Source organism: Trachinotus anak, unplaced genomic scaffold (genome assembly GCF_046630095.1).
Source record: "Trachinotus anak isolate AG129_WGS33_773 ecotype Australia unplaced genomic scaffold, CSIRO_AGI_Tana_v1 ptg000013l, whole genome shotgun sequence".
In the NCBI taxonomy this organism is placed as follows: domain Eukaryota; kingdom Metazoa; phylum Chordata; class Actinopteri; order Carangiformes; family Carangidae; genus Trachinotus; species Trachinotus anak.
Genome location: NW_027273864.1, coordinates 9,764,903 through 9,775,993, shown reverse-complemented (window position 1 = coordinate 9,775,993; position 11,091 = coordinate 9,764,903). Strand labels below are relative to the sequence as shown.

The following is an 11,091-nucleotide window of genomic DNA, read 5'->3' as shown; positions in this document are numbered from 1 at the left end:
CCCCCCCCCCAGGGCTCCATGAAGGGCCCCCGATTCACTTTCACTGTTTCACTGTCATGAGATAATTGTACTTGTATATTTCCGTTTTATACTTCTTTATACTTCTGTTTCACGACATTTACATTTATGTGCAAAGATCGGATAACCATCCTGTATATAACTTCAATTTGTCCTGTAAATGTCATTATAAATTTAAATGTATATAGTGTCTATTATTTATAGGGTAATATTCTTTATATATATTTTTTTTTTATATTTTGAAGATGGGGGACATACATGATTATTATCATTTTTATTATATTCTGTAAATGTTAAATGGAGCACTTGCAACATAACAATTTCCCGTGAGGGATTAATAAAGTATTTCTGATTCTGATTTCAGAGGGAACTATTTTATTTTTTACCAATACACCTAAACTATAGTTGCTATAGTTAGTTGTTACATTTCAGATTAAGATACCCATAAAACACAGTTTATATAATAGTAACTTTGAACCACTCAACAGTGTAAAGCCGCTAAAATTAAATTCACCTCAGCAACTGCGACATTAGGCACCACTTACATGTTAATGCATCATTAATAATGACACAATAACTTAGTAGTATAACATCGTCTGCACTGCATAATGAGTACTTTTACTTTTGAAAATTTTGAGTGCAGGGCCTTTACTGGAACAGGTGCATTTTAATATTGTGAATCTTTTACTTTTACTTAAGTAAATGATCTGAATACCTCTGCTACTAGATGGAGGTATGTGAAATTACATCTTATTGAAGGTTCATGGTCCCCAGTGACAATGTGTCCTAATTCATATCAGAGATGTAGTTTATTGTTACCAGAACAAATGAATGTAGACCTTAACTGAAGAAAAGAGCTTGAATAAAAAAATAATTTATTTAGAGTAAGTGCAGGAAAGACCCATTGCCAAATAAATGAGAAGAAACAGTTCACTCTGTTAAGTAAGAATATAATTTTAATAGTACCCTATTTTGTCAGTGGAACTACTTTTTAATAAATTGTATTAAAAATAATGATAACTGAATAATTGAATGATCTTCTTTTTGTCCTTTTTTTAATGTTTCTTTAAATGAATTAAACAAGCAAAAAAGAAAAAAAAATGTCAAGTGTGAATATGTCCTGTTTTTTAATATACTAAACTGCTGGTTGGACAAAATCATCAATCTGTTTAAGTCAAATTGGTTTAGAAAAAAAAAATGACATACAATTTTTTAAAGTTTGACATTTTATAGATCAAATATTGGTAAATGAACAGAGAAAATAAAGTCAGTTATCACTAGGGCCCTAATAGGGCTGGCTAGCTAGCTAAGTAATTTCTTGTTATGTTTATTCTTTTTCATGGTCCATGGTTGATCTGGAGCATATGCTCTACCATCACGCACAAAGCACCACAGCTGGACAGACTCATATTGATTCTGTTCAGAGATCCTCCAGTCCACCTGACTTACATATGTTGGGACACAGGGAGGACCTTGGCTTGGATTTGAGTTGCTCATGCTGTGAGTCGGTGTGCTGACTGAGCCACCAGCAGCCCTGATAAACATTTACTGCAACAGTCTTCCATTAACATTGACGCAAGGATTTTCCACTCAAGATGTCATATCTCATGAATTCTTTATTATTCATATCTCCTATTAAATGATGAAGCAATTAAGCTAAAACTTGGAAGTTAATAAATAATATGAAAGTATGCATACATCATGTTTTGACAGCCATTGCTGTCCAGACATAAAACCTTTCAGTAGAAATTACAGGACCTTGTCAGAGAACATCATGTGAATGGCGTGTGTGTAACAGCATGGAAACATGTTTTGTGCTGATTATAAGACTTTTGTATTTTCAACCTTCTTATTTTGCCTTAGATGTCATATTTAATGATTATCCTTAATGAAAATCAGAGTATGTAGCTCTGCTTTTGGTCTACATTTTTACTGCATTTAAGATGGAAAATAAGCTATTGCTGGAATATATTGTACTGTACGTGTACAATCGGTGAAGAGATCAGTTTAACATGAGGTAAATTAAAAAGCGTGTGCATCTCAGCAGCTGACAGATTAGCAAATACAAGGCTTAGACTGCCAGGTTAGCAATGACAGCCCGGGTGAACTCGTCGCTTGTTGCATAGCCCCCCAGGTCTCCAGTGCGCACCTGTCGCAAACATAAGGACAGTGTGTTACTATGTGCACAGCTGCTGCAACACATGTCCACATACAGTATCATGGCCAGTGTGTTAGAGAGCCTTTAGAAACTGCACTCAGAAAGCACATGTGTGTGATGAGTGAGATATGTTCTTTTAGAAAGCATCAGTTTCATCTCATTTCAGTTACGTTCTCCTCTGTTCAGAAACACTGTTTTTTACATCTTAACAATGGGAGAACACAATGTTGTCGTAAAACATGCGTCTTGTCTTATGAATTAGTATTCAACAACAGTCGCATCAGTCAGTCGCTGGCTATGAAGGGAAGACAGAATGTTATTTATTCAATACCACATCAAACTTGAAACCAGCTTTAATTTGTATGAACTTTCCATTTAAAATTTGCGGACAAAATAGAAACAAAATCTGATGAATACAATAAGACATGACAGTGTTTACACTGGAGCTGGTAACATTCTCCATCATCAGCTTTAAAGTGAGAATTATTTGTGGTTAACAACTGACTGTAGAGAACGTGATAGATGAAGTGGTGAGATGGAGCAGTGCTTTAATTTCTCACAGCATCAGTGGCATGAACAGCAAAACTAACAATAACTTGTTGATATTAGTCCTTAGACATAATGTTTAAATATAAAAATGATAACTTTACCCATTTACTCCTTTGTTGTCACATGACAAAAACCCTGAACAGTTTAATTTACAATACACCAGGAAAGGTTTTGCGGACACTGTGACCGTCGCATAAAAAGATTTTCTGAGGCTGTAAAACTTTAGAATCCTTACATAACTTCTTGTTTTGGTAAAACACCTGAAAATGATTTCACAAACATTGGCGCAATAGCTGAAAGTAATATATATCTTGAGTGTAAATATTTTTGGCTGTCTTGATTTTTCTTTTGGCAGTCATTAATGTTAAAATACTTCCTGTATTTTTCATATCACAGCAAAAAAACATGAATGGTGCTTTAGGATAGATTTGCCTTTTCTGTACAGTAACAAAGTCAGCCTGGTACAGCACTGCAACGGCAGAACAGGGTTATACTGAAAACTTTAAAAAACCTTGTCGGACAGAAATGTTACGGTATTGCTGGGTCATGATATAGCAGTGTGACCGAAATAAGTACTGAGTTACAGCTACACTCAATCTTTATGTGATTCAGTTCTGACTGATGTAGAAATCAGACAACGTGACGATAGAGACGTAGTCTATATGGCCAACATGTCTGAGACACTCAGATAATTAAGCAACAACCACAAGCAAATGTAATAAAGATCTCCCAGAATGACTGCAAATAATTATCTTACACAGGAAAATAAACTGAAACTGAAACTGAAAAAGCAAAACCATGCGAAGTGATGGGTACAAATTATGAGGACAGATGAGAGTCCAGGGAGAGGTGCAACAAAGGATCATGAGCTTTACACTTTGAGTAAAGTACAACACAAAGCATAATTGATTCCACTGGGTGCGTCAGCAAACCCAGTATAAACCGTACACATTAGGATGCAACTGATGGTGTTTGTCAAAACTGCACAACTGTCAGTGAGAGGGGAGATGAGTCTTAACATGAGTCCAGATCATGTTGAGACAATGTCCAGATTTAAGGAAATGTCAGTGAGGAGTGTGATGAAACATCTTAGTAAACAGGTCGGTGACGCAGGTTTTCCACAACAGCACGCACAAAGTCGCCAGTGGTGGAGTACCCGCCAAGGTCTCGTGTCTTTACCTGGGATGGGCACACACACACACACAAACACAAACACAAACACAAACACAAACACAAACACAAACAAAAGGATAATGGGGTACAAGGAGAGTAGGGAGTTAAGGAGAGGGAAGAGGGAGAGGAAGGGCACTTCAGACAACGCGCAGGCAAATTCTGCTTTCAATTGACAAGAATTCTTTCAAAAAAAAAAAAAAAAATCTCACATTCACACAGCAGCCTCAAAGACAAAGCTATTCCAACTGCCAACTTTTGTAGAAGAGTATAAAAAAAAAAAACTAACTAAAGAAAAAAAAAAAACTCTTTCCTGAAGCTGCTGTTGCTAAAATACGTATTTAGACCTGAATTGACCATGGCGTCTAGCAGCCATCTGAGGGACCAAGGTTGACCTGGTCATCATGTTAGTGTCTGTGTCAGTGTGTGTCAGTATCAACAGCGATCAGGTGCAAAAGGCAGTTAAAAAGAAAAAAAATGTCTTGGTAACAGATGCATTGAACGTGCACATTTAGAAAAAAAAAAAGCCAAGCAAGGAGGGGAGGCAAGAGCAGTTAAGACACGTGAATATACAATTTCAGAAGTAAGTAATTAAAGGCTCTCTAACACACTCAAGTGTAGTTGACAGGTTGTGAGGTGCAAGTGTTAGTGGGTCAAAGACTGGTAATAAAACACTTGAAGAGTTAGTGTCACTGCTGCTATTTGACTGATTTATATGACAGAGCTCTTTGGTTCTCTGTTCAGGGCAGGACACTGAAACTCACATTAACATTTAGTGTATGGTTTGTTTTTTTTTTGCCACCAGCATAATGACACTGTAGATGTCAGACTGCAGTCATTGAACCACAAAAACAATTTGCAGAGGACTAATTTCAATAACATGGGATGACAGGATATGAGGTAAACAAGTCCTGTGGCTTCAAGTTCCCTCATTCTGCAGAATTACCACTCGTTATTTTGCTCTGCTTAGGGGTGGGCGATATGACCAATATACGTGATGTATCGCGGTTTGTTCCATGTGGGATGCAGTAAGTGACTAAGCGCTAAAGTGAGTTCATTTATGTTCAGAAACTGTAACTGAAGTTGAAGGCAGATGAACTGATTCAAGAAACAGCAAAGGGTTAAATGTCTTTCTCTGGGATTCTTGTTGAATAGCTCTTAATTTGCTTTGAGCCATTTTTGTTAAACCTGGTTGTGATTTCCCCTTTGCAGCATGCAAATTCAAAGTTGTTCCAATAGAAACGACAAATAAATAAACAGTAAACAAGAGGGTTTTAATGCATCAAAAGGTTTTAATTGCACATTTATGAAGTGCTTTAGAGGAGATTTCAAACTGTCGAGATATATATTCTGTATTGCGATATATCCTAAAAATATCACAATATTATTTATAGGCCATATCGCCCAACCCTAGCTCTACTGGAATCAGCAAATATTAAAACTATTCGTTTTGGTGTTAATACTGTTAGTGCTCTTTGACATGGGGTTATGTCATGGCAGGTGTCTCATCAATCACAGGCTCAATACACCAGTGGGCATCAGTTGAACAAGTCTAACACAATCACACACACACACTTACCTTGCCCTGTTTGATGACCCTCTTGACAGCATCTGACACCATTTGGGAGTGATATTCCAGGCTGGAACACAATATGCTGACAATTAAGAGGTGACCAGAACCATGTAGTACAAATGTCCACGTTCAGACAAAGAGGCACTTAAAGCTGTCTTCTAAAGCTCGAGAAGTACTACGCCAGAGGATACATGGGTATGGTGTAATACGTGGTGTACTTGTTCCTACAAGGCCTAAGCAATTGACTCACTTGAGGTGCCTGAGCATGTTAGCAGCACTGAGCAGCATGGCCGTGGGGTTGGCAATATTCCTTCCTACAGCTTGTGCAAAGGGGTGACGTGCACCCTGAAAGAGAATGAGAATGAAAAGGGTTGAGCAATCAACAGTAAAACTGAATCAATTCATAATACCAATTGTACTATGGCTTGTGCCCTATTATCATTTTCTCATCTTAGCAAGTATTGATAGTAAACTTTAAACATAGTAAAAAGTAGCTAAACTGTCAAACACATGGAAAACAAACAAAACAGTGGAAAACTCACAGTCTCAAACACAGCATACTCTGCGCTGTAGCTTTCCCCAGGAACAACTCCCGCTCCTCCCACCAGCCCTGCTGCCAGGTTATCGATAATGTTTCCGTACAGGTTTGGCATCACCAGCACATCAAACTGGTATGGGTTCTGGACCAGCTGCAGCAACGCAACACAGATAATGACAACTTTAAATATGGAATGGGAAAGTGAAGATCAGTTATTAGATTATCATTATCAGCATTTACTATAGTTATTGAATTGTAAAAAAATAAATGTGAATACACCACCAAATCATTTATTATTACAGTCAGGAGAATAAACAGTGAGCCTGTGTGTACCTGCATGCAGCAGTTATCAATGATTATGTTCTCATATTTGATTTTGGGGTACAGTTGTGCCACCTCCGCACAGCTCTGCAGGAACAGGCCATCACCTAATTTCCTGTAATAAAACGAGGGGGGGGGGTATAAGTGTAATGCAAATTATTATCCCAATTACCACATTTTCAAGAATTAATAGAAGATGATTCCAAAATAAATATTAGACAAAAGGCGGGGGGAAAAAAAAGGGAGGGGTGGTGTATTTCCTTACATGATGTTGGCTTTGTGAACAGCGGTGACCTTGTTTCGCCCCTTCTTGGTGGCATAATCAAAGGCGAACTTGGCGATGCGCCGTGACTTCTCTCTGGTGATGATCTTCAAACATTCGATCACACCCGTCACACTCTGAAGAGCAAGGAAAGCGTGTATACATTTTTAATACAGCCACTTTTATTGGAGACTTGACAAATACACAGTGCAAGAGAATGAAAGTCTCATATCTGACAGAATATATTCATTTAAACTCTAATAAATGAAGCTCTTAACTGTAACTGCGCATGTTTCACACACTTTATGTGTATTACTACAAAGTGTCTTTTTAGGCTTTAAGTCCATTAGGCTAATTAATCATTATGAGTAGGAAACGTTTACTTCCTAAATGAGTGAGAAGTAGTTCAATAAACTCAATTAAAGACACAAAAAAACAAAAAACAAAAACACAATGCACCATTTCAGCACCTCTGTCAGTGTGCGTCATCTTTGTTTGTAATATCCAGTTTAAATCCCTCAGTGTGTTCATGGGAAATCTCCCTCTTCAAAGACAAATAAGATTTCTTTTTCAAGTGGGTTGAAAACCGCTGTTCATCCTGTGCCTGCAGTGAGCGGGAGTGTTGTTTACCTCGTGCTCCAATGAACTGTACTCCCCCTCAGTCTGTTCGCGGATGATGACCAGGTCCAGGTTGTTGTGGCGAGTGCTGTAGCCCGGCAGGCTGTTCACATGAACCACATTTGCAAACAGGTCCAGTTTACGCCTAGGGGATGGACAGGGAGGTAGGGTTAATCAAAAAAAAAAAAAAGAAAAAAGAAAAAAACAAACAGGGAGACTACACACAAAATGATTTACACATAGAAGTGCACAACTAATTTCTTGGTTTTACCTCAGTCTCATTTCATATGACGCCAGTTCCCCTTTGAACTCCATGGGCGTGTGAATCTTTCCTGGATAACCACACATGCCGCAAATATATATGTTAGGTTCATCTGATTGTCTTTAAAACCTGATATACTGAGCTTCATTTCACTGCATCTTCTTAAATAGCTCAGATTGTGTTGGTATGAAACTGAAAGATGAAAAAAAAAGTCAAGCTACCTTTCATGGCCACTTTGTTGCTCTTCATAGAAGCCAACACTTGGTCCAGTTTATCCTCACTGGCCATGTTCTGTACCTCACTCAGGTGGAACTCCTCAAATTCTACAGGGACATCTCCTGCCTGGAGAGAAAGCGGAGAGAAGTTCGAAAAAACCTTCAAGAGTCACCATTTTAAAAGTGCCATATATATATATATATATATAGCCATATAAAATATTCCATACTTACACGCTGTATTTCATTTTCAGAATTTTCTAAGCTCTTGATCCTTTAAGAATATTGCTAGTGTCCAAGTTTATCGAAAAACATTCACAAAATACTACAATAATATCATAATATTATTACATCTGCTACATTAAAAATATGCCACTACTGGCTCTGATATAGTTCTAACTTTTTTTAGCCGTTTTTATTAATTATTATGAATTTTGTATGACTAACTGTCAGCATTCCTCAATGTTCAAATTGCAAGACGTTATTTAATACAAGGTCTCTCACGACTTTCTTTGGTAATTGAGTCAAGAGTGGGGAAAAATAATTCTCCAGTATGGATGTTTTGTGAAAAGTTTTCCTCTGCATTTTCTTTGACCCCTGCATATTGTACACAAAATGCTTTCAGTGGAATAGACGGCGATAACTCCTGGTCTGTACTTGTAAAATATACCTTAAAGACTTCCTTGACAGCAGTCATCAGCTCAGGTCCCACTCCATCACCTGGCACCATCGTGACCTTGAAGGTAGCATCTGCGCGGGCCGGCGGGGCTTCTGGACCACAGAGGCCAGCAGATAAGCTCAGTGGTCGAGATGCCAGCTGCTGCCACCGGGGGCCGCTCAGGCTCTGAAGGATGGGAAAGACGTCAATCAGTACGAGTGTAGCAACGTTTACATATATTTATTTATTTATATTTTGTGTGTGTGTATCTGAGATTTTATGGATATATTAGGCCAGTGGTTCCCAACTTTTTTTAGAAACCATTGGCCTAATCTTAAAACAAAGCAGTGTCTACTTGTGAGCCCTTGTTACAGTTTGGATGTACCCATAAGATAAGAGCAGCTCCAAAGTTTCATTTATTCAGTTCATGAGGCTTGAAGAGGTAAAAGTATCCAGGATTTTGGAAGGCAAAAGCTGTGACTAGAGGAAACTCAGCTGTAAACTGAGGACTTGCTGCTTTTCTGATTTAAATTCTTACATTAATGTATTTATATTAATTATCACAATTATTTACACAAATCATATCATTATTGTATTCAATATTTGGTTGTTTCGGACTCTTGATCAGACAGATTAATACATCTGGCTCTGTGAAACAGTAATGGACATTTACTAACATTTTATACAAATCCAACAAATCAATTGATTGAGAAAACAGTTGGCAGATTAATCGATAATGAGAATAACTGTACATTATTTTTTTCCTTCTTCCTCCATTTCACTCCCTTAATCATCTTGTGACTCAGAAACGATAAATGAGAAACACTGTATTCAGCCATTGTGGGTTATGTTACAGACTAATAACCAATTTTATTTTTTATGGCAATAGTTGATTATCATCATATTTTTGCATCAATGTCAGGTATTTCATTTGTCGGATTAGCCTGCCTGGCTATTTTATTTTCTAATAATTTATACTAAGAATTTGTTAATTGATTAACAAGAAATGATCTATATCACAATATGCATCAAGATTTTCATATAAAATTACAAATATCGTGATAATTTGAAGGACGATTTTATTTGTATTGTCTTGTGCTAGTTTCAATGATGCCTATTTGAGTAGATAACTCTGGGGCAGGCACAGATGGGTGTGATTTTATTTGTGCAGATGTTTCAAGGGGATCCTGAGTGATCATTATCCACCAACCAGCAAGGGAATAACATGCGCTTCAGCTTTCACAACTCAACAAGCCATGGCACCTGCAGTTTTAAGGTAAACAGATCCCCATGAGTCGTGTACTGCGGTTAGATGAGTGCAGGAGTGACTGATGTTTCACTGCTAGCCACGCTAGCTACCATACAGACACACACTTAGCTAACGAAGCTGCCTTGTTTTGACCGAGTATCTACTGACAGCCGACATTAGAGGAGATTGTTTTCCCATAAAGCAGCTGACAGAAGTAAATGGACCCACAAAGCACCCAGACACTTTTAACCCGGGGGCGACAGGAGACGTGTCGGTGAAGGAGGCTCATGATTAGCAACGACACACACCGATGAAAGCAGTGAGCGATTCCTCCCTTGACAGTTTATTATAACATCGTCCTTAAGCTTAACATAACACAGCCTCACCTACAGCAGCACCTCTCCCGCAGACGCGTTCACAAAATAAGCTTGTGAACATCCCCTGTGCACTCACCTTGACCAATGTTACCAGGCTTCCTCTCAAGGCGGCCGCCATCGTCACAGACATGCAGCGACACTGCCGCTTCTTCTTCTGTGGTGCCGCCGCGGTGTGCCGCTGACTACGGGACAACAGCGCCCCCAGGTGGATGGAGCAGGTGTCGGCCGTAACAGAGTGAAAATCCTCGGTTCCTTACTTGCAGGCCAGGCCGTGCACGTAGGTGGTGAACTAACATGACACATATTTATCTATACGTTTTTCAGGGTCAGACATGTGGCCTGTTATCTCGGAATAAAACCTTGAAGTTAGTGTGTGAGGGAAGGACACCACAGAAAGGCGACTTTTTGCCATGCCTGAAAAATCTAAACAAAAGCCAAGATGTGAAGCCACATGGTGCACAAATGTGAGAATGATCTTCCTCAGGCTATTTGATGTCTAAGGAAGAAGAGAAGCTGAAAGCACGAAGTCGTTGCCACCGATCTGTAGACACCTGATGGGCACCACAGTCACCTTCTGGATTCCACTCATCCATTGTAACAGCCATTTTAAAGTTGGTTGCAAGGGAACAGACACACAAACCCATCTTATGTTATATTTGACAAAATGTTCGTATCTGCAGCTGTAAAATTGGATTCATGTACAAGTACGGTCTAAGAATGCGAAACAACTCAAACAGGAAAAATAACATTGCAGGAAACGGTCATCTGTGTAGTGTAGTGCTCATTTAGGTGTAAGGTCCTCATATAGTTGGGATGAGTTACGGTAGTGAGGATAGGATAGTGATATATAATGTGTCCTGTTTTAACAGACTCTGGGAACAGACTGTGGCCAGGTAACTTCAGTCGTACCCACTGGCACCAATGGATGACTGTTCTGCTATGATCAATATTTTAATATTATCAATGGCTCAAATGGTGAGATGCATGTGAAAGGGGTTGTTTGCAGTGACAAACTCACAGGTAATTACACTATCACCTGACTCTGCACGCCCCCTCAGGGCTGTACTGCAGGAGCAGCTCTGCAAAAATATATATGTATAAATATCTCATTATGATTTATGCA

At 38.7% G+C, this 11,091-nt stretch overlaps 1 protein-coding gene across 2 annotated transcripts; it reads right to left on the bottom strand.

Moving 5' to 3' along the window:
• Window positions 1–1,616: 1,616 nt before the first annotated feature.
• Window positions 1,617–10,160, bottom strand: idh3b (isocitrate dehydrogenase (NAD(+)) 3 non-catalytic subunit beta). Of its 2 annotated transcripts, none has more exons than XM_071495633.1 (11): window positions 10,045–10,160; window positions 8,355–8,528; window positions 7,691–7,811; window positions 7,479–7,539; window positions 7,220–7,352; window positions 6,593–6,726; window positions 6,340–6,442; window positions 6,011–6,157; window positions 5,719–5,813; window positions 5,475–5,535; window positions 1,617–3,904 (listed from the first exon to the last, which is right to left on the bottom strand). In XM_071495633.1, exons 1-11 carry the CDS (start codon window positions 10,096–10,098, stop codon window positions 3,815–3,817), a joined length of 1,173 nt encoding a protein of 390 aa, XP_071351734.1. In that variant the 5' UTR covers window positions 10,099–10,160; the 3' UTR covers window positions 1,617–3,814. The 2 variants fall into 2 exon arrangements, with proteins under 2 accessions (XP_071351734.1, XP_071351735.1); XM_071495634.1 differs by having other exon boundaries at window positions 1,617–2,167.
• Window positions 10,161–11,091: the final 931 nt, after the last annotated feature.